At 40.9% G+C, this 23,649-nt stretch overlaps 1 protein-coding gene across 6 annotated transcripts in view; it reads left to right on the top strand.

The window, feature by feature from the left end:
* PIKFYVE (phosphoinositide kinase, FYVE-type zinc finger containing) overlaps positions 1-23,649 on the top strand; it is a 66,235-nt gene that overhangs the window by 38,228 nt on the left and 4,358 nt on the right. For all 6 annotated transcript variants that reach the window (XM_021398625.1, XM_021398626.1, XM_021398624.1 and 3 more), the window contains 24 exons: positions 1,268-1,408; positions 1,827-1,953; positions 2,525-3,711; positions 5,097-5,197; positions 6,309-6,380; positions 7,131-7,302; positions 8,553-8,731; positions 10,242-10,355; positions 11,271-11,379; positions 11,492-11,646; positions 12,262-12,352; positions 13,437-13,497; positions 14,055-14,198; positions 14,349-14,469; positions 15,667-15,762; positions 16,460-16,543; positions 17,289-17,380; positions 18,223-18,387; positions 18,951-19,010; positions 19,490-19,666; positions 20,272-20,375; positions 20,635-20,763; positions 21,935-22,196; positions 23,427-23,501. In XM_021398625.1, the coding sequence (XP_021254300.1) occupies positions 1,268-1,408; positions 1,827-1,953; positions 2,525-3,711; positions 5,097-5,197; positions 6,309-6,380; positions 7,131-7,302; positions 8,553-8,731; positions 10,242-10,355; positions 11,271-11,379; positions 11,492-11,646; positions 12,262-12,352; positions 13,437-13,497; positions 14,055-14,198; positions 14,349-14,469; positions 15,667-15,762; positions 16,460-16,543; positions 17,289-17,380; positions 18,223-18,387; positions 18,951-19,010; positions 19,490-19,666; positions 20,272-20,375; positions 20,635-20,763; positions 21,935-22,196; positions 23,427-23,501 (4,018 nt within the window). The remainder of the gene's footprint in view (positions 1-1,267; positions 1,409-1,826; positions 1,954-2,524; positions 3,712-5,096; positions 5,198-6,308; positions 6,381-7,130; positions 7,303-8,552; positions 8,732-10,241; positions 10,356-11,270; positions 11,380-11,491; positions 11,647-12,261; positions 12,353-13,436; positions 13,498-14,054; positions 14,199-14,348; positions 14,470-15,666; positions 15,763-16,459; positions 16,544-17,288; positions 17,381-18,222; positions 18,388-18,950; positions 19,011-19,489; positions 19,667-20,271; positions 20,376-20,634; positions 20,764-21,934; positions 22,197-23,426; positions 23,502-23,649) is intronic.

Raw genomic sequence — 23,649 nt, forward strand, 5'->3', positions numbered from 1 at the left:
TTTTTTTTAGATCCGCCTACGAGTCCCCTGTTTTTTTTTTTTCCCCTCTTCCCTTTGTTTCTCCAGGGTGCGGGTCCGCGGCTTCCCTGCCGCTTTAGCCGCTGGACCGGCCGGGGCCGGCCCCTCCCCGCCGGTAAAATTTTTTTTTTTCCCTCTTTGCTCGTTGTTTTTTTTTTTCTTTCAGACCTGTCCCCCTTGTCACGGACGCATACCTTTAGATAATACCGTGACAATATCTATTGAAGCCAGTTCTCTCTCATGTATCAGAGGGGGTACGCTCTCCTTTTCCTGTCTCTTCTGACCAATGTACCTATACAATCCCTTCTTGTTATTTTTCGTGTCTCTTGCCAAATTTAGTTCTATGCACCTTGGTCTTCCTGATCCCATCTCTGCACGTCCAGATGGCATCCCTGTATTCTTCCCAGGTCACGTGTCTCTGCTTCCACTGCCTGTATATGTTGCTCTTTTCCTTCAGTTGACTAACAGGTCCTTGCTCAGCCATACCAGTCTCCCGCCTCCTCTGCTTGATTTCTTCTACTGGGGAATGAAGAGCTCTTGTGCTCTCAGAAAGGCATCCTTTAAAATCTGTTAGCTCTGCTCCACTCCTTTGTCCCTAAGGAGAACTTCCTAGGGGATCTCACCCAATAGTTCCTTGAACAACCAGAAGTTAGTTCTGAAGTTCATGGTCCTGACTTTGGTTTTTGCTAGGCTCATGTTCCTTGAGATCACAAACTCAGCCAGGGCATGATCACTACAGCTCAAGGTACTTCTGATCTTAACTCCTTTAATGAGTTCCTCTGCACTGATGACCACCAGGTCCAGTAACACTTCTCCTCTGGCGGATTTGTCTAATACCTGTACAGTTAAGTTAGCCTTCTTTAAGATATTTGAGGTTCATATTGCAGATGAGAGTACTGTTTTGTAGAGCGGAAGTGACCTAGTTTATCAAGAGCAGAGCTGCTGATTCTGGACTGCGTATACAAAGGTGGTTTCTGCTGTGTGATGTGGCTGTGAGTATGTAAAAATGTTTGGATTCTGCATGTCTCTTATTTCAGACCGTCATGTATGATTAGGGCACCTAATGATCTGCTGGGTGGTGTGCTTAGGGGGTGAGGAAATGTGCACAATGGAAAAAATGAATAGTTGGTTTCCCTGTTTCATAGGAGCAGTCAGTATATAAATGAGAAAGTAGTATTAAGTATTTAGGTGTCTTTTTTTCCAGACAGATTTGCTCTAGGTAACTGCCATGTGTTGTTTATGCCTGCAGGAGAGGGAGTTCCTGAAGAACTATGTGCAGCGGATAGTTGATGTCAGGCCTAATTTGGTCCTTGTTGAAAAGACTGTGTCTCGAATTGCCCAGGACATGCTGCTTGAACATGGTATCACTCTAGTCATCAATGTCAAGCCAGTGAGTGTTTCATGTCAGACTCTACCTTACAGTAGAACTCAAATTTCTCCTTGAATCTTAAACAATCTTTTTTAACTTTTAGTTAACTCTGACTCCTGTTTGTAGCAAATGCTGTGTGGATCCCCTGTGATCCTCAACAAGGCCCTCTATTGCTGTGAGGCAGGGTGATCCAAGCAGAGTTGGCTGAGCTCCTGACAGACAGCCCTACGCTGGCTGCACTGTATCTCTTGCAACTTCCTTCACTTGAGTGGGTTCATTTATCTCCATGAAAGGGGGCAACTTTCTCTCTTACCAGTAATATTTGCCAAAACTGCTCTTCTAAAAATTTTATTTGGGGGTGGAGAGTGGTTGGATGACTGGATTTAATTCAAAATTTACAAAGTAAGAGGTAACTGTAGATTCTTATTTATTTTCACAGCAAGTGTTAGACCGAGTAAGTCGAATGACCCAGGGAGACTTGGTGATGTCAATGGATCAACTGTTGACAAAGCCACGTTTGGGGACCTGTCATAAATTTTACATGCAAGTGTTTCAATTGCCCTATGGTGAGTAAAGCTTGTTGTATCCTGTTTTATGTGTGAGACAATAAATGTTTTGTTCTTCTTAATGAGATCTGAACAGTTGAGTGCCTTGTGTGATCAAGTATTATTATCCTTCCTGATTTTTCTTTAATTTTGTTACAGCTTGGAACTGAAGTGTAATAAGACTGTGGACAAAAAAATTTGATCAAGAAGTGCAAGGTCTCTCTACCTTACTAAGATGAGAGATTTAATCAGGTTGGATAACCTAATTAAAACCTAATTAGGTTGGATAACCTAATTAAAACCTAATTTAGGTCTTCTAAATTGATTTTTCTCCTTCCACTGCCCTGGAGTCCACTGTCCAACTTCCTGTTCAAAACAGGAAGGGTTAACTTTAATGCTAGATTGCCAAGGGGCTTGTCAGCAAAGTGTTGAAAATAGTGCAGAATAGAGATTTCACGATCAGTCTGTGCACCTGTTTGGCAGCTTAACGATCCTCACTGTAAATAATATTTCCACAAAACAAGATTGACTGTAGTTGTCATCCTAATGCTTGTCTTTTGCTTTTCTGCTTTTTTTCTTTTGTTTTGTTTAGATCAAACAAAAACTCTAATGTTCTTTGAAGGGTGTCCCCAGCACCTGGGTTGCACTATCAAGTTGTGTGGTGCTGCAGAGTATGAGCTGGCCCGTGTGAAGGAGATCTTGATCTTCATGATCTGTGTGGCTTATCATTCCCAGCTGGAAATCTCTTTCCTTATGGATGAGTTTGCCATGCCCCCTACTCTCACCAAAAATGCTTCCTTTCACTCCCTTATTGAGGAGCCAGGAGATGAAAACGAACAACAGGACCTATTCAATGGCGAGGATTTCAGCACGGCAATTAGAGACATTGAACCCTCAGCTGAAAAGCTTCCTGTGATCTCCGAGTCAGTGTCATCTGATGCGGTCACCTTGCTTGAACAAAGAGGTTTATTTGAGAGAAGTGACCAAGAGAACAGTCAGCTGGAAACAATGCCCTCAAAACAGCAAGAGCACCACAAAATGGAGTCATCATTTCCAGTGTTTTGCTCTGTACCTCCTGCGGTACCTGAAACATCTCTGCTCCCCATCCATTGCATGGACCAGCACTTGGTGACTCTGGACAGCCAGCCACTAGAGCCTCTTCAGCAGGCGGATGATCTGCAGGAGTCCAAGAATCAGATGAGAGTCTTCAGAGACCCTCTCCAGGATGATACTGGTTTATATGTTACGGAAGAGGTAACTTCTTCTGAGGATCGTCTCAAGATGTACTCTGCAGCATTTAAGCAGGAGTTGAAAGATGTTATTCTCTGTATTTCTCCTGTAATGGTGTTCCGTGAACCGTTTCTATTGACTGAAAAAGGCATGAGATGCCCTGCTCGAGAATACTTCCCTGAGCAAGTTTATTGGTCTCCTCTCCTTAATAAGGAGTACAAGGAGTTGGAGAGTAGAAGGAAGAGACAATTATTGCGGGATCTCTCTGGACTACAAGGAATGAATGGGAGTATCCAAGCCAAGACTATCCAAATCTTACCTTCCCATGAGCTGGTCAGTACTAGAATAGCAGAGCATCTGGGTGATAGCCAGAGTTTAGCCAGAATGCTGGCTGACTATCGGGCCAGAGGAGGGAGGATACTACAGAGAAGCACAGATCCCTTTGCCCAAAGCAAGGATGTATCCAGTGTCCCTACTGGAAAAACTGGATGCAAAATTGAAGAGGATGAGAAAGGACTGGCTCAGAGTGAATCCTCGTGGTCTCATAAGGTAAGATTCAAGCTATGCTACTCAAAACACAGTTGCATCTATTTCTCCTGGTAATGCAGAACATGTAGTCTTTTATGCCAAATGTTAAACCAGAGGCTTTTTTTGACTGAGTCAAAACTATTTTAGACTGCAGTGCTCTGGACACTTAAACAAGCTAATATAACCAAGGACTAGGTGAATATGAGGAAAAACTGAACAGGGAACTGACTGCAAAATTTCCCTGAGAAGGGAAAAGCTTGTGAGACTCCAGAATCAGTATAGTAGATTAACTATTCAGCTCAGCTGCGAGACTGATTACTGAAAATGTGTGTGTGGAGAGGGCAGAAACTTCTTTGTTTCTGAAACGGCTTTTCTGCTGCTTGTACTGATTTCTAAAAGTGTAGTATTTTACTCTTCAGAGGGTTTAATGCCATGGAAACAATAGTAGACTGCAATTACATTAAAGTATTTGTTTGTAAAGTATTGGGAGATTTGGAGAAATATGAAGATGTCTTAATGGGCGGGGTGGTGGCATCTTGTCAGAAATTTCCAAGTAAGGCAGTGTACTTGGAACCAAAAATATTTGAAGAGAGGGAAACTGTTATGACAGCTGCTGATTTGTATCTGAGATCTTAGGGCTTTCTTGTGCTGGAAACTATACACAAAAGGATGTCTATGACAAGAGTTGCAGAAGTCGTTTCTTGTAATAGTCATAGATTTTGGTTCCTGAGCCGCTGTTAGCCCCCAGGTTTGTGAGCAGAAGTCATATTTTAATGGGTGCTTTAGTATAAATCTGTGTAGCTCCACAGGCAGTAGTCTTAGAAGCTGTAAGAGTAGCCATTACTCTAGATTAAACTGGTCTATGCTGTTTTAAATTTACTCAGCGATCAAAGATAGTATTTGGTGGCTTCACAGCTCTGTAAGGTGTGGAAAGGGAGATGGTTTCATTCTGGTGGCAAAGTGGTAAATCCCTTCACAGAGAAGAACAGGAAGTTGGAAGTCTTTTTGTAGCCTCAATAAGTAATTTGAAGATTTACCCCCTCCTTTGCCTCCAAAATATAATATATATGCAAATATTTGACTTCAAGTTGTGCTGAAGCGTACATTGTGTTGAAGACTCTGTACGTTTGTCTCAGGGCTTTGATTGTTTCCTGTTTTGGCCCTTTAGCTTCCTTTTCACAGTAACATATGTGCAGACACTGTTTTTATTATACGTACTAGTTATGCTCTTTTAAAAATGGTCAGTTAGCACTTTTGTCTGAAGTGCAAAGATAATGTAAAGTGAATATGTAGAAAAGGAATAAGCAGGGATTTGTCCTTAAATCTACTGGAATAGAATTTTGTCATCAGTAGTGTGTGGATGAATGTGTCTGTAACCAGTGAATGAGTTGTTTCCTCTCAACCAGGTGGATTGCTTGAGTCCAGTAAACCATCAGAGGCTCTGTGTTCTCTTCAGTAGCTCTTCTGCGCAGTCCAGCAATGCTCCGAGTGCCTGTGTCAGCCCCTGGTAGGAAAACTACTCTTCTGTAGCTTGTGTAGTTGCTCTCTTCTTTCCACAGTCAAGGTCAGTCACGTGTCTTAAAGTATTTCACTGAGGACTCCTTGGTTGGTTGTAATCATTCTCTAATGGGAACTGTTGCCAAAATAATTTCATCTTGCCTGATCAGGTGGATCCAGAGCTGTATCCCACAGCCTTTCTAATCTCTCAGGCATGAAGGAGAAAGCCCAGCCTGAAACTGAATGCTTTAGTTGGACCTTTGACTGCAGAGGTCTGTATGTGTAGGGAGGGCACTTCTTCAGGCAGTTCTTTGGGGAAGAGTTAGTGTATATAAACAGTGTCCAAGCTTAAAAATAATGATCTTAGAATATTTGCAGGTTGTATTACCTGAGAGAGGGATTTGAAAATACTGCTGTCTTTCTCATATTAAAGTCAGCAGCATTAAGAGTTTTATCTGCGTTTTTAGCTAAGAGGGCTGTGATTTGTTAATTATGTGCAACTTATGATGTGCTTTCATTGCTACTCCTTGGACAAGTCTTTGTATTTCATTGTCTAAATCAGTTGAAATTGTATAGATGCCTTTCTTAAAAGAGAAGGTCTAGGGTTCCTATAAAAGCTGAGGAATGAACCAAAGGAGGTGATAAGCTCACTAAAAAGCAGCAGCAAAATGACATAATTTTATTAGGCAGAGATGTCTGAATTGACGCTTCAGTTGATATTTACCTGTTAAGTGTCACTTCAGATTCAGAGAAATAAAAAGCTGCTATTGAATTTTATTCAAGTACTTTCAGGCTTTTTTCACCTTCTAGATCTGCTCTTTTTGTAACAGTTCAAATGTTAATGTTCTGCGCCTACGTGTTCTTGAATATATTCTCCAAAGGTGCAGTTGAACTGTATTCCACTTTTAAATACAAAGTTTAAAGTTGTTCCTTGGATCTCATTAGTGAACTTGACAGCAAGAATGTGGGAATAGTTGAGGCTTGGGATGGGGGAGCCTTTGAAGGTATACAAGGCTGAAAACATCCAAGCAAAAGGTGCAGATCTGTGCACCTAAAGGCCACTGCACAATTAGCAGTGGCAGAATTCCATCTCTAAAACTTTTCTGTTTTCTCTGCTTTAGGATCGTGACCATGGAATTCTACGGAAAAAATGACCTGACTCTAGGGATTTTTCTGGAGCGCTACTGTTTTCGGTGAATTAATTGTATATCTCATTCTAAAACAAACAAAACCTGTCCTGTGTTAAGTGAATCACTCTGCCTTCATAGTTTCAGTATTTTTTTATATGAACAAGGAAGCTTTAAAAAAAAAATAAAAAATTTCAACTCTTCATGCTTTTGAGAAATTTCCTATTTGATTCTGGTACCCAAAGAATTCTGCTTTTATTTTTCTCATACCAGTATCTGCAGTGACTTGAGAGAGCCATCCAAAGAAAGGTCATAGATTTCTCTGTTCAGAGGGGTTACATGGCACTATTTTGCTTACCTCTTCCTTCGGGAGCTGAAGCTTTAACATTCTGAGGGCTCCTTGGCATATCTTTGTCTCCAGTAGCCTTTGCTCTGGCACTTTGCCAAAATGCTCTTCTAATTTGGTGCCAAGCACTTCCAGATGTTTAATCCATATTTTGTGGACTGTGTGTAATATGTTGGTAGAAACAGATTCAGTAACAGAAACAGTAAAAAAGACTGTGATAGCCACCAGTATCCAGTCATTATTCTTGTGACCAATGCAGCTATTGCTGGCAGGGCAGCCTCCCTACGTGCTATTCCTAAATGAGAACAGTAAGCTGTGCAGCAACAGCTTTTATTAAAAGCTTAGGAAACTTTTTAAAGTAAAGGTAAACAGTACTGTGACATTAAAAGGCATATTAGATGAGTTGAACCAACTCTTCAGCAGTGCTTTGCATATGGTAATTCATAAATGTTTCCATTTTTCTCTGTAAGGCCTTCATACCAGTGCCCCAGCATGTTCTGTGAAACACCAATGGTGCACCACATTCGTCGCTTTGTACATGGGCAAGGATGTGTGCAAATTGTGTTAAAGGAGCTGGACTCCCCAGTCCCTGGGTACCAGCATACAATTCTTACTTATTCCTGGTGTAGGCTATGCAAACAGGTAAGAGTGAGGAATTAAGAATCACTGCTATTTGAGTTGGGTGTGTGTGGAAAGATGGGATTGTACAAAAGCTGTTACTAGTGCTAATGGTCCTATGCATCTATAAATTCTTCCTGTAGAATTGGAAATGTTGAGGATAAAACGTGGTATGGTATGGTTGTGTTGGAAAGTATCAGTCCTAAGAGGATAGGCTTAAGTGAAATTGATATATTGTTGGTAATTTCTGACGTGGGAAAAACTAGGGTCATTCTTTTAGAGGTGAAGAGCATTGTCCCTTCTCTGTGAATCTATACAAGCATCAGAAGAATCTGTGTGTGGGAAAGGGTAGCTGTTGAGACCTACTGGCTTAGTAATTGGCTAAACACACTTGGTATTCTTTGATCTGCTTTAAACTGGACAGTCTGCGTTGAGTCAGTGTGATGTCTAGACTTCCTTCAGTAGGCATTAGAAAGTTAATGAAATCTTCATTAGAAAGATGAAAAACCGCAACATAAGACTGTATTATCTGAAACTTGTTCTTTAATTAAACTAAGAAGGATCTTAAGATTTACAAAAAGGTTGGCTAGAGAAGAATATCCAGCTAGTAATATTTTTCTAAGAGATGAGAATAAAACTTAAGATTCATACAGTGCCTCAAACTCAAAACATCTTAATTATCTGTGCTAATGACACAGTTCACCTACTTAATGCTGGCTTAAATATAGGTGTTGGACTTAAAGATATCTGGAGGAAGTTAATGTAGTTGCTGAAGGCAAGGCAAGGCCTACACTGCTTATATATGCACCTGTTCTGTAACCTTTTATTACTGTGTGCTCATGTAAACACTAAGTTTGTAGCTATTAAGTATAAATGATTACTTCAAGCTTGCAAGCTCTGCTGAGGTTGAAATACAATGCAGAGCATTTGTAGGTGAAGAATCACTAGGGAAAAAGTATGTGATGAAAACACTGCTGCTGACTGGTCTGCTGGAAATTCTCTGTGCACAGAAATAGCATGCCAGATAGCAGGATGTGTTTGTGCTCCCCCAACTTAGTGCCTGTTAAAATCAACTAGCATTTATTGCTTCTCTGGTTTATTGCATCCATCTGTGTGTCAGCCTTAGCTCTATATAAATAATTTTCTAGTTGTTCTAGTATCTTTCAGAGTCATGAGTGCTACTGGTACTAGAAATTACTAGATTAGAGTCTATATTAGCCTGTCTTTGATCCTGGTTGAAGGGTGAAATTAAGACACTTTGCTTTCAATTTCAGGTGACACCAGTTGTTCCCCTTTCCAGTGATTCTTGGTCTATGTCTTTTGCGAAGTACCTTGAGCTGAGGTTCTATGGGCACCAGTACACGCGAAGGGCCAATGCAGAGCCTTGTGGTCATTCCATTCACCATGACTATCACCAGTATTTTTCTTACAATCAGATGGTGGCATCTTTCAGGTGAGGTCCTCTGATTTTTTTTTAATAAATAAATTCATTGTATCGTACTGTGTGAAGCACCTGGCTCTGACAAAAGTTCCTTGAGTCTGTCCCTAACTTCAAGTAAAGTACAGATTAGCATGACTGAACTGTAACTGCAAATGCAGGATTGTGTGCTGGCTTGCAGAGGGCACTGTAGCTGCCATCACTGTGGTGGATGAGGTGGGTAGTATTCCTAAGAGTTGTCATAGAATCACAGAATGGCTTAGATTGGAGAGGACCTTAGAGATCATGTAGTTTCAATCCCTCTGCCATGGGCAGGGTTGCTGACGACTAGACGAGGCTGCCCAGGATCTCATCCAACCTGGACTTAATACGTCTAGGGATGGGGCATCCACAACATCTCTGGGCAACCTGTTCCAGCGCGTCACCACCCTCTGAGTAAAAAATTTCTTTGTAAGATCTCTCCTCTTTTAGTTTAAATCCATTCCCCCTTGTCCTGTCAGTATCAGGCCATGTAAAAAGTTGCTCACCCTTCTGCTTGTAAGCTCCCCTCAAGTACTGGAAGGCTGCAATGAGGTCTTCTTGGAGCCTTCTCTTCTCCAAGCTAAACAAGCCCAGTTCCTTCCACCTTTCTTCATAGGAGAGATGCTTCAGCCCTTTGATAATCTTCATGGCCCTCTTCTGGACCCTTTCCAATAGCTCTGCATCCTTCCCATGGTGGGTGCCTCCAGCGTGGAGGCGGTACTCCAGATGGGGCCTCAGGAGGGCAGAGCAAAGGGGAACAATCCCTTCCCTATCCCTGCTGAACACCCCTCTTTTGATGCAGCCCAGGATACTGTTGGCCTTTGAGGCTGTAAGCACAAAGTGCTGGCTCATGTCCAGCTTTTCATCCACCAGAGCCTCCAAGTCCTTCTGTGCAGGGCTGCTCTCAGTGAGTTCTTCTCCTGGTCTATACACATCTGTGGGATTGTCCCAAACCAAGTGCTTCATCTTGCACTTGGCCTTGCTGAACTTCATTAAATTCTTGTGTGCCTACTTTTCAAGCCTGTTCAGGTCCTTCTGAATGGTGTCCCTCCCTTCTGTTGTGTGAACTGCACCACTCAGCTTGCTGTCATCAGCAAACTTGCTGAGGGTACACTTGAACCCACTGTTTATGTTGTTGATAAAGATACTGAAGAACACCCGTCCCAAGATGGACCCCTGGGGTACACCACTTATGACTGGCTTCCACCTGGATATAGAACCATTGACAAGAACCTTGTGGCTATGACCATCCAACTAATTATTTATCCACCCAATAGTCCAGCCTTCAAATCCACATCTCTCCAATTTAGAAATGTGTGTTATATGGGACAGTGATTTGTTCCAGAACATGATACAGAATGTTCCAGTACACGATACTGAAGGGAAACACTTCTGCCTTGGATATTCTAGAATACTCTTAGAATTTTATTCTGAAGCTGAAAGAAGTTGTACATATACCAATATATGGGGAAAATTACTAAAAGCTGTCACGTTATCTTCTCAGCTACTCTCCCATCCGTCTACTTGAAGTATGTGTCCCACTACCCAAGATCTATATCAAACGGCAGGCTCCGTTAAAAGTTACAATTTTGCAGGATCTTAAGGACTTCTCTCAAAAGTAAGCTTTGATTTTAACTTATTTGTATTTTGGAGTTCTTAGCAAAACACAAAAACATTTTTGCTGATATAGATAATACACTTGCTAAATATTCATGGTTAAATATAAATGCCTTTAAAATCATTACTTTTCTAGTTGAATATATTTCTAATGGAGAGTAGCATTGGAGTGTTCTTTACTACCTTTGAGTTCCATCAATACCAATTCTCACTTTTTCATTTGATGCAATTTAGCTTAAGAATCTTATCTTCTACAGGCTATGTTTATTGTAATCTCTGAATGTTGCATTGTTATGAGTGATCTAGCATGTTTCTATACTTATAGTTTGGTATGTTTTTGTAGTCTGAGGCAAACTGCTGTAGGCTTAGACACCTTCTAAATGTAGGAACAAGAAGGTGAAAGATGGGCATGGTGAAAGAAGTTATCTTAATTCTCATCTGACTGCTGTTTGACCCGGTGGCAACATTCCTGTTTGGCTGACTTCTCCATGTCTGCCTGACTTCAGAAACTGTCAAGTGTTTTTGAGAGCTGAAATGGATGTATTCTTTCTCATCCCTGCTGGTGGTGTTGGTTTAGCTTGCAGTCCCACAGTCTTCCTAGGCACTAATAGTGCAACAGCTCCCCTCTGCTAGTAATGCACTCGTGACCTTTGTATTGCTCTCTGAAAACTTCCACTGCTAAGAATAAGCTGTGAGGAAGAACGTTATTGTGTATAACTTAGAGGTTTCTACAACATGAATGAATTTTTTTCCAACGTTCCTAGTAAATTCAGTGGGACAGCCTACTGTGCAGAAGGCTCATATATCATCTTTTGTATTCTGAAACTCTAACTGTAAGCTTGTTCAGGTTCTTATTAAAGAATGTTGAAGTTGTTTCAAGTAATCACAGCTTAACTCTTTGTATCCCTGTCCTCAGGGTGTCACAAGTATACCTTGCTGTTGATGATCGCCTTGCTTCTCTGAAAACTGACACTTTCAGCAAAACAAGGGAAGAGAAAATGGAGGATCTGTTTGCACAAAAGGAGGTAATGGGCTGCTTCTGCTTTGACTGAGTATAGACTCCAAAGAGCATGGAGAAGCCTCTTGGATCGACCATTATGTCGTGTGGCAGAGCGCTGACAATTTTTTTTTTGGCAGATGGAAGAGGGGGAATTTCGAAACTGGACTGAGAAGATTCAGGCAAGGCTGCTTTCATCATCATTGGACACACCTCAACAGCTTCAATCTGTTTTTGAGTCTCTGATTGCTAAAAAGCAAGGACTCTGTGAAATGCTACAAGCCTGGAATAATAGGTAAGAGGACAGATGCTGAAATAATGAGTAACATCAGTGCTGTTCTGGTTCTATAAGGGAAGAAGTTCTATACTTTTTCTCCCTCTAGTACAATTGCTATACAGAGGGGGTTATGACAGCTTGTGGTGAATACCCTTTAATGACTGGTTGGCTGGAACAGAAAATTGTTAAAGGCTGTATGATGTTGTAGAACACAGCTTTCATCTGAGGAGGGAAAGTGTCATTTGAACAAAGGTGGAAGACGGAAGCATGTAAAAGCAATTGGGTGAAATGGTGGGCACATGCCAAATGAAATGCTTAAGATGTCATATTTTTCTGCTCTTCTGAAGACTTTGCTCTCTCATACTTCTGAGCATCTGGGATGTGGTGTACACAGCATCTCCTGTTGCTGTAGTGCTAATCAAGGAATGAGGAAAACAGTTTGTCTTCGGCCATTTGAAACATAGGTTCAGCACATATTAGCTATCATCCTAGTTTGCGTTAAAGGTTTGTGAAGGCATGCTGGGCTGTATTCTAATATGGAGAAACATAATTTTTGCCTTTTAGAGCTAATATGTGTAACCTGTGTTTTGAGTTTGTTTGTTTTACTTTTTTTATTTTATCTTTTTTTTTAAGATTGCAGGATCTTTTCCAGCAAGAAAAAGGGAGAAAACGCCCCTCAGTACCACCCAGCCCTGGAAGACTGAGGCAAGGTGAAGAAAGCAAGGTACAAGCAGCAGGCTGGATGTTACTTAAACTTTGTTCTGGGGGAGCACAACTGTCTAAAGTTTAACTTCAGTTCACTTTAGTAATTAGTTAACTTGTCTTACTGTATTGCGTAATTTTCATCTGTGAACATTTGAATGGCGTGTTATCATACCTATCTTCTAAAGATGTAAACCATAAAGACATAAATCAAGATCTGTATTCTACAGAAGAAGATGGCTGAGGATAGGATATTACTGTGTTTTTTTCTTTGGTTCTTCTGAACAGTTAAAATGAACGCTGACAGCAGAGAGCTGTGCTCACTGTTAAGGGTATGTCTAGGTAGGAGGGATGTCATCTTGTTAGGGGCTAGACTGGATGAAAGTGGAGTGAGAGAAAATGACAGAGTGACTATTATCTATTAATGTTATTCCTTACGAAAGACAGAAAGTAAAATATTATCAGGAGAGGCAGAGCAAAGAATGCAGGAAGAATTATGATAATAAATGTGTAAGTTTGTTTCTGTTCTGTAATATCTGTGGGAACTGGCTGGGAGGATGTGTGCATGATCTTGAACTGTTGACCCTCTAGGTGTATGTAAGGATACAGTTGCCAGCATGCTGAACAACTGTGTTTGTGGAGCTGATACTCTTGAGGAAATGACCGGACTGCAAGGCAGCACAATATAAGCATTGTACAGGGAGGCTGATCTCCCAGTAGCTAGCTAGCAAAATGTGCAAAGAAACCTGGTGACACTCTGGGCTTTCTCAGCTGCATGCATTTGTGTCCTTTCCACTTAAAACATTTATTAAAGCTAAAACAAGCTTAGTCTTCAGCTAGCTGTAAGTAAGCTTATATAGAGGAAGAGTGTTGTCTTTAAAGCAGCATATAGAGATGACAGCAGTCATGAGTGATCTTGTGAAGCTAGGTTGCTGTTGCTTTGTCTCTTTCATATACTGGCAGAGGCAGTGATGTGCTGAAGCTGAGAACAGTGGGTGGGACTGCTCTGCTGTGGTACATCAGCTTTTGCAAGTGTTCCACAAAGAGGAAAGGATATAGCTTTAAAGAGCCTAGCATCAACATTGATCACCTGATATTCTTCCTAGATCAGCAGCATGGATGCTTCCCCGCGCAATGCTTCTCCAGCACTGCAAAATGGAGAAAAAGGTATGTTATCTACTTTTCTTAAGATATGAAAAGATGTTTGTTGTAACTCTCTCTGGCAATGCACGAGCCTTTGTTTCTCTGAAGTATCAGATTTGACATTGTACAAGATGGAGTTAAGCCAACTATATGCTTACTGTTATAAAATACAAGTAGATTTGAATGTGGGATTGAATTACTAATGATCATAAATTGACTATCAAGTGTTTTTCTTTGAGTATTTTTAAAAAATTCTCAGAAGCTTTCTAAATAACTGAATATCTGCATGGAATTTGGGAAATGCATCTTTTTTTCCTTGAGGTGGTTGTGTGTGCTGAGACCCCTTGCTTGTGAGGCATACTGAGTCTGGGAACTGAAGGCCCTGGGTGTTTAAGTATGTGCATCTTCTGGTGGTTATGTGTACACTGATCAGCTGCTAGTTCTTTTGCTCTAAGCATTCCTACCTGCTGTCTAAGTAAAAACTTCTTGAAAGTAGACACTGGTGATGGCTTGGCCTGAAGACAAGTGATATTACTTCAGACAGCCATATAAAATGCTTTCCTCTGTCCTTGATCTTTCAGAGGATCGTTTCCTGACTACTTTATCAAGTCAGAGCTCCACAGGCTCCACCCATCTTCAGTTGCCCACTCCTCCAGAGGTTGTGTCTGAACAACTAACAGGTGCCAACACACTTTCTGAACAGGATACAGCCAGTAGCTCAGAAGGTATAGTTCAGTTTTCATTCTCTTCCTTCTCTGTGGCTAGTTTGTGAGATGTATTTAGGAAATGGCAAATATGGTAACTTTGTCTACGACCTTGCTTCCAAATATGCAGTGTAAAGTTTATGTTGCAGACTGAACTTATCTCTGTTTCAGATGTATTTGATGGACACTCACTGGGATCTACTGACAGCCAAGTGAAAGAGAAGTCTACTATGAAAGCTATTTTGGCTAACTTATTGCCTGGGAACAATTATAACCCCATTCCATTTCCCTTGTAAGTACTGCTTAATACATATGGTGTACAAACGAGTAGCCTGGTAAAACTGTAGACAGAGCTATGCATGCTTCTTTTGCTTTGTATATAATTAAAGTCATTACCTGGGTTTGCATCCAAATAAGCCACCGATCTTCCTCAAGTCAGGAAAATTTCTGTCCTTTCCTAGGTGTTTGTAGGTTGCCCCCTTTTCTTATTAATGACCCAGATCCTTCTTATATTATACCCTTGTGGAACTGTGGGCTCTGCCCACTCCCTGTCTGGCCAGGTCCCATTCCACTGCCCAACATGAGGCTCAAACCTATGACCCTGACCCTTTTATCAGATTCTCTTTTTCCTAGTAGGCATGCCACTCCGGAACTCTTTTAAGAGGGGAAAGAGAGGTACTTTCTAAATTGATTCAGAGAGGGAACAGAAATGTCCTTCCATAATAAAGACTTATTAAAGCTACATGCCTGCTTCTTGTTTTTGCTTCCAGACCTCTCCCAAGGGTTGGATTCAAATGGGTATTGTCTGGGTGTAGGTCAGGCTCAATGGCTACTGCATGTGCCCTCAAGTCCCTCTCACGTGAAAATGAGCAAGCTGGAAAGTTTTTTCAGCTACCCTGTCTGTATGTGTTGTAGTGTTTCTTGTTTGACGTGAACCTAATGTTTGGCAGCCTGAGTTTACAATCTGAATTCTACCTTGAGGTAGTTGTGAAGGCCATGGGCTAGTGAGGTAAAAGTTAAATGACAGACTCTTATAGGTAAGTTAAAGAAAATCTGATGGTAACTCAGAAGACTTTGGGGAGGCTTCTGTGCTAAATTTCTTGTTCAGAAGACTTGACTTTATTTTTTTGCCTTCTAACTTCACTCTGCAGGCGATGCTGTGGGACAGTTAAAGCAAACCGGCAGGTTTTAGTGCCATTAGAAACAGTGGCTGCTAAACAGAAATAGACTTTAACTTAGAGCTGGTTCTCTGATACTAGAAGCTTGCTTGATGTGATGATTGCTCTAACACATTACCAGTTAGATTTAACCACATAGCTAGCTATGAATGGGTCTGTTGGGAGAAGCTGATCTGGGACGCTTTGGCTCTGTGCTAAGACTTGCAGCTTGTGCCTGGAGTGCAGTGAAGAGATTGGGTTTCGACCAAAAATTAACCTTTTCATAAACTTATGTAGCCTGCTAACAGTCTCTCTCTTTCATTTTCATTCAGTGACCCAGATAAGCACTACCTAATGTATGAGCATGAACGTGTACCTATTGCAGTCTGTGAGAAAGAACCAAGCTCCATCATAGCTTTTGCTCTCAGGTACTGGTGTTACTTGCTCTTCATCTGATGTGTTATATTCTAGCAGCTTTTCTGTGTAAGGAATATTTATATCCTAATGAGAGGGAACAAGCATGACAATTTCATCACTCAGCTGCTTTGAGAGTTTCTGACAGAGCTGAAGTTGTCTACTTACACTGCTGAGATATGGAATGTAGGTTTTCCAGCTTTCAGCTGGATTTTGGGCTTTTCCTAGCCAAATGAAAATGAATTATTGTGTTCTGTTGAAGCTAATACTGTTAGAGGAAGAAGTGTGAGTCAAGCTTGCCCAGTTCTCTAGCCTGGAGACAGTGCAACTGGACTAAGGAACACTGAGTACTTATAATACAATCTCTCTCTTGCTCGCCTTCAGTCATACCAACTCTTGGTACTGCTCAGCTCTGCAAACCAGCTACTTCAGTAAACCTTGGGGCTTTCTTGGTGCCAGACAGTAGACTTTGAGTATCTTATTCTTAAACTGCAGAAGCGACAAGGGGGGGAGTTTTTCCTACAGTATGATCTAAAGCAGCAGGTGTCATAAAGAAAATGATCCTAGATGTAAGGAACAATAATAGAAGCATTTCCTACTCTAGGTTTGTTTGCCATCTCTGAATTGAATCTTTGGGTTGGTGTAGCAGGGTTTTCTAGAGAATAACTTTTATTTACTTATTTTCATTTCTTTATTTTTTTTCTCCTTCAGTTGCAAGGAATACAGAAATGCCTTGGATGAGCTGTCCAAAGCATCTCCAAAAAATGGTTCTGAAGAAGGACTACAGCCAAACAGGTTAGATGGAGGAACTATAAAGAGGAAACTATAGTGGCAAAGTAGTTGTTGTAAAGAAGCCAAAACTAGGATGAGGGAGGACCCAGAGAATATGCCTCTGTTAGGTTCTCTGCTTTCTGATGGAGTGTGGCTATGCTGGCTTCCTCACCTGGTCCCTTGACCACATGTGTGGTAGGAAGCACTGGCCTTGTTTAACTTGTCTGTGATGATGGAAGCAACTGTTGCTAATGAGCTCTTAGAGGTTTTGTCAGAGAGGGGAAGGTGAACAACTCTGGGGAGTTTAGTATCATCACCAGTTCACGCTATGCCCTTTTCCCTTAGCACCATGTGCTGTTAGGCATGGAGGAGAAATAACTAGAATCATGGAGATCTTTTCCAATCTTGGTGACTCTAAGATTGTCTAGTCCAACTGTCCATCTATCACCAATATTTCCCACCAAACCATGTCTCTCAGCACAACATCTCAATGTTTCTTGAGCACCTCCAGTGTTGGTGACTCCACCACTTCCCTGGGCAGCCCATTCCAGTTCCTGACCACTCTTTTGAAGAAGTATTTTCTAACATGCAGCCTGAATCTCCCCTGGCACAACTTGAGGCCATTTCCTCTTGTACTATTGCTTGTTGCATGGGAGAAGAGGCTGACCACCACCTCGCCGCAACCCTCTTCCCTTTACTACAAGAGTTAAGCGATAGTGTCTCAGATAGCTGTGTTTGTTGTCCTTACTACAACGTTTTTTCCTTTCAGTATGTCAGATGGCAAACCTAAGAGCGGTAGCCCTGTCCGCCTGCCTGAGGCTAACTTGGGTCCTTCAAATCGTGCTGCTGAACTGGAACAACGTAAGACCATTTTCAAAGTCATGTTTATGAGATTAATTTCAGACTTGAGTCCATTCACTCTGTTTGAACTCTTTGTAAATTGTTATAACAAAGGAAATGCAGTCTGAGTACCATCATCTTGTTCCAGCTGGGCTTGCTGAGCTTTGTCATGTTTAAATTGTGATTTGTCTTGTGTTCAACTTGATGTAGAACATATTTTATTTTTTATAAGTCTCTGTTCATAATGGCTTTCTCTGATTCTTAAAAGATCGTGTTACCATTCTATGTTTTAATGTGTTATTATGACATAATAGAACATAATTTATTCTTGGGCCTAACGTATTCAGTGGGCATGATGCCTGTACGTTCTGACCTCCTCCGCGCTGCCTTGTTTAAAATGACGCCAATTCAAATACTTTCAAATGGAGAGGGAGATCCTCTCACTTTTTCTGTGGTTTCAGGATGCATTCATTCTTCTTCGTGTCGGGTAGGCTTCTGTGTTGTAGTCCTCCTCCTCCATTTTCTTGAACTATGACTATATGGCTCATGCCACAACTCCTGTTCTAAATTGTATTTGTTGCATTTGAAATGTTGATGCTTCACCCCAGCAAGCAGAAACAGTGACTGGAGTTCTTATTTATTGTTCTTGTAAAGTGTGCTCTCTTGAATGACTCCAGCATTCCATGGTGTCACTCAGGGCATTAAATCTGCTGACCTAATGGACATTGGCTGCCTGAGGAATAGCAGGTTTGCTGTCATGCTTCCAGTTAGAACAATGAATGGAGAATACTTGTATGAGTCAAGCCTTTAATAAACTGTTTCTGGTAATGCCAATACCATCTTCTTTATTCTTTTCACTGTAGCAAAGAAACCATCTAGTGTTTTGTCTTTCTTCCGTGGCACGGGAGGAAAGAGCCCAGACCTGTCTTCCCAGAAGAAGGAGACCTTACGTGGTGCTGACAGCGCCTATTACCAGGTTGGACAGATGGGTAAAGAGGGAGCAGAGAACCAAGGAGCAGAGCCACAAGGTACAAGACTGTTGCTATTGAATTCATCTTCTGTTCTAAAGTGTTAATTCTTCGAAACCTCATTCCTAAAGGCCCAGAATACGTTCCAGCTCATACTTATTCGGCAGTTTTAGCATTTTTCAACCCCAACATGCATTGAAAATAGATGACTGAAGCACAAAATGTAGATTTGTCCTAAGGATTTTGCTTTGCTTTTTAAGAAGAGAAATAGAGAAATGCGGGCTTTTAAACCCCTGTACCTAAAAGAACATTGAGTAGTGTGGATATAAATTTACTTTAGTTTGTCAGCTCATGCTCTCTTCCTTGATTCCTGTTTAACTTTTATTGTTTATGCTCATGCTAAGCAAACAGAGAAAACAAAGGGAAAAGTTGTACTTGTGGCTCAGGAGTATTGGTGCCCTTCTAGCATACATATAATTACAGTTATGCCTCTAATAAGGTAGTTGCCAATGTATTCTTGAAGAAAAGCAAGTAATTTTCTCATAATACAAATTTACAAGCATTATCTTGCATAGCTCTTTAGATGATGATAATAATAATGAAAAAATCCTTTATGATTTCAGATGAGGTGGATGGAGGAGATGGACAGAAGAAACAGCTGGTGAATCCCCATGTGGAACTCCGTGAGTTTTACAAAATAACTTGAAGTCTTAGCTGACAAAATTCTTTTTCCTTGTGCATGTAATGAAAGTCTTCAGGTGGATTGCTCTATTTATAGCACTCTACATGTTTTTATATTGACTTATATAGATGTATGAGGCAGGAAGGACAAAAAATTAAGAACGAGGCAATGCCATTTTTACTTGCTGAAATCCATGTCTGATGCAAAAATACTACATGATCTGCCTTCCTCCACCATTTGGTTTGTTGTTTGTACATGTCCCTTTGGCATATACGGTGAGCTCACCTAAAGGAGGTTGATTTTTCTGCAAGCCTTTAATTTAAATTGTATTGATTTAAGTGTCCAAGGTACACTAGGTATTGGAGCAGGATGTTAAAGAAAGTAATATTTTTGAGACATCATTAAAATCTCTTAAGTGTCATCTCAGGTAGTTAGTGAGTATTGCATACTGTTATTGAAGAGAAAGAACTTTTCTTGCAGAGTTTTCAGATGCAAATGCCAAGTTCTACTGCAGGATTTATTATGCTGGTGAATTTCACAAGATGCGTGAAGTGATTCTGGGGAGCAGTGAAGAGGACTTCATCCGCTCCCTCTCTCACTCAATGCCCTGGCAGGCACGAGGTGGCAAATCTGGGGCTGCATTCTATGTGACTGAAGGTAAAAATGACTGCCTCATCTTTCAGAATTAGAGGGTGTTGTTTAGTGCTGGTGATGATTTGTATGTTGTGTTTTTTTTTCCCCTTAAAAAATAAAATTAATGGGCAGGAGGGAAAAATGGAGTTCTGTTTTCAGTAATGGCAGCTAGGGAGTCCAGTTGAGCAGAAATGTGGTGTTCTGCTAGGTGGATTTCAGAAAACAAATTCAGTATAATTCAAGGAAAAAAAAATCTGATTATTGAAGATACTGTTTCTTATCATCTCGCATGGCATAGTTGATTAATAAGATTTTCTTTGTTTTTCAACAGTATCTGATTCTAGTCTCTTGCTTAGAGCAAGCCTTGAATGGAAGGGTCTGTAGGCTGCTTTTATTGTATGCACAAGAAGCCCATAAGACTGAGTTAAATCAAACTTAGTCTCTTCTGTCTAACTTACCAGCAGATTCAAATTCAGAATATAGCCAGAAAAGAAATTCTATAAGTGATCTTCTGTAGCTAAGAGTTTAAGAGAATGGCAGTCTTTCAAACTATTTCAATTGCGTGAGCTTTCTAAAGAACTTGCAAAAAATGTCACTCACAGTGTATCATCTGTCTGATATTGAAACAGATGATAGATTCATCTTGAAGCAGATGCCTCGCCTGGAAGTCCAGTCATTCCTCGACTTTGCTCCACACTACTTCACTTACATCATTAATGCAGTTCAGCAGAAGGTATTTTAAAAAATGCTTTTATTTTAGGCAGTGTTCTGTATTTTATGGATGAGTAGGTGTTCCCGTTAACTGTTTTCATTTAAGCAAAAAGAAAATCTGCTGGAGGGTATGAGTTGTACTAAGAATATGTTTTCAGGATGAAACAGGGGAATTTCACAGGAGCTTCTAAGCTGTAATGCACAGTCAGAACACTGGTACTTCTTAGATTTGTTTGGTTGCCTGCATGCAGAGATCTTAGCTAATGTCTTTTCTTAATCAGAAGCCCACAGCACTGGCCAAAATCCTTGGGGTATATCGAATTGGGTACAAGAACTCTCAAAATAACACTGAGAAGAAACTGGATCTGCTTGTCATGGAAAACCTTTTCTACGGAAGGAAAATGGCTCAGGTGAGAGCGAAAAGTTGTTGTGTCCACGTGTGACTGAATTTCTGTTCCACTGCAGTGGATGCTCTTTCTGGACTGAGAGCATTAGCAGGGTTAATAGTAACTATCTTTTGCATATGCTCAAAGTTGACAGTTTATGCCTGTTTTTTGTTACGTGATCCTCAGTAACTTGATGACTAGATTGGCTCATTCATGTAGATGTAGTGCATACTTCAGTAGTTAAGTCTTATTTGTCTGTGCATATCTGATGTCTGAGAGAGCCTTGCCAATTTAAGTAACAAAATGCTACAGTTTTCTGTAAAGCATTTACAACATTAACTAGTATTACCTACTAAGGTATTTAAAAAGAGACCCTTACGTATGGAGATAGTGAAGGAAATTACATAATAATGCTTTAAACTCACTGTTCTGTGTCTGAACCATTTCATGTGTGTGATGAGGTCCTGAATTCAGGCTTGCTCTTTAGTTAAAGGAGAATGGCTTTTATGAGGCAGTAGAGACCTTAAAATGACAGGGAAAGTCCTCTTCAAATACTAAGCTGGTGCTGAAAAGGAAATGGAAACAAATGTTGCCTTCCCTCCTAGAGTCTGACATCAAATAGCAGGTAGTTAAGGACACAAAGATTATGGACTTCTTTGCTGGAGTTGATCAAGTCTTGGCTTGAACAACCTGCCCTAACTGGACACGCTTCAAGTAGAGCACTGGGCTAGAGACCTCCGGAGGTCCTTTCCAGTCAAATAAAGTATTCTGTGGTCTGTCTCTTGTCTTGTAAACGCATGTTAAATGGTTCATCAAGCAAAGACCCACCTCCTGCTTCAGTGCCTTTTGCTGTTGTCAGCATCTGAGTCTATAAGCTGGCTGGGAAACTGAGTTTGCCCGCACAATTTAAAAATAGAGGCATACATTTTCACTTAGATTAGACTAAATATTAATGAAATTAGTTACCTAAAATTTGAGATTTGAAGTTGCAGAGCTTTTGTGTAGGCTTACATACTGTTCTCCACTTAGGGAACTGTTATTTTTTGTTTTATTAAATTTTGTTTGCTGTCTTCCCCATAGTGAGAAGGGAAGAGTTGCCCTGCTGTGACCCCTGCTCAAACACTGCAGTCAGGCATGTTGAAGTCTTAATATTACAGAAGAAGGTGGAAAATATAGCACTGTTCTCCGTTTACAGGTTTTTGACCTGAAGGGCTCCCTCCGGAATAGAAATGTTAAAACAGACACGGGGAAAGAAAGCTGTGATGTAGTCCTACTGGATGAGAACCTTCTGAAGATGGTCCGGGACAACCCTTTGTATATCCGTTCTCATTGCAAGGCTGTGCTGAGAGCTTCTATACACAGTGATTCTCAATTCCTCTCCAGCCACCTCATCATAGACTATTCCCTGCTTGTGGGTCGTGATGATACAAGCAATGAGCTGGTTGTTGGGATCATTGGTAAGCTGCCTGTTGCTTTTTCTCACTTTCAGCTCATGAAACTGCCTTCTTCAGATTTCAGTACTCTTAGAACTGTACCGCCACCACCACAGAGATGGGTGTCAAGAAAGCTTGTCTCCCAGCTGCTGGAATACTGCTCTCACCTGTCATGAGTGTTCAGAGTGGAGGCAGGAAGTTTATTTTTCTCCAGCTCTTGTATAGTTTGTGCTATCATTTGCATTAGTAGGAATATATCTGAGAAACATTATGAAGAATATATGCATGGGGCCTTATAGGTAGTGAGAAAACAATCAAGTTGATGTTTAACCTGCACTTTGACTCCAGTTGAAATAGAATTACATGTATGTCTTCATATGTGCTTGATCTTTAAAATTAAGTTCAATAATATTTACATATCTGTTTAAATAGTAACTTCTGTGGAATAGATCTAAGTAGGAAAAAACAGTGAGGAGAGAAGTAGGGTTGGAAGAGAGAGATCAAATATTGTGAGATCACTTGTGATCATGTAGCCTGGCCTGGATAATGAGTGTCAGCCAAGTAGTTCCCTTGCCACATCCTCTGACTTGTGACTAAAAATAGAGTGCCATCTTTAGACAGGTAAGCTAGCTGTGTGCAAAAATCTTGGAAGTGATGAACTTTGTCTTCAGTTTTGCTGACCAAATTGTTTGTGTGCTTGTAATCATTAAGCACACTTTTCCTAAAACTGGTTTGGAAACAATTCTGAACTCTTTCCTTGCAGCCTTCTTTTCCAGGGTCACTCATGATGTTTCCAGTCCTCTGTGTCATGAGGTGGAAACTCTTTACTTTCTGTTATTAGACCTGCAGGTGGCTGCACTGATGAGCAATGCTATTGGCCTAAATGGCTAGGTGTTCAAGTTTTGATGCTGCTCACAGCTGCAGAAAAGTACTGTAAGCTGTTGCAGCAAAGTGGGGCTTCTGATATGTTTGTAGGATGATGGTCAGCTAAGTGACTTCACTTTTTTTTTTTTGTAGAGGTAGGAAGAGTTGGTTGTGATCTTGATGGGCTTTTGAGCTATCATATTCCCCCCAGCCAAATACAGTGAATAATCTGGAAAGTGAAGCTGCTGTTAGGGGGAACACCCAAGTCCTTCTGGCTGTGCCAGTCTGCTGTATTTTCTTTCCTGTTGGAGGAGAAATACACCAGCAACACCACTTGGGTTATAGCAGATATGTCATGTCTGTGTATGGATTTCTTTTTTCTTGTAACAGACTATATTCGCACTTTTACCTGGGACAAAAAGCTTGAAATGGTGGTGAAGTCAACTGGCATCTTGGGAGGACAAGGTAAGGTCATAATCAAAAGCTTTGCTTTTGTTCTGTCTATGTTATTGGAAGCTTCTAGCTAAATAACTGTGCTAGTAAAGCTGCAACTTCCTCCATGCAAAATTGCACTTTTAATTAAGTGGAGCAGGGGAAGGAATAAAAACTTTCA

Source organism: Numida meleagris, chromosome 5, assembly GCF_002078875.1.
Source record: "Numida meleagris isolate 19003 breed g44 Domestic line chromosome 5, NumMel1.0, whole genome shotgun sequence".
NCBI lineage: Eukaryota > Metazoa > Chordata > Aves > Galliformes > Numididae > Numida > Numida meleagris.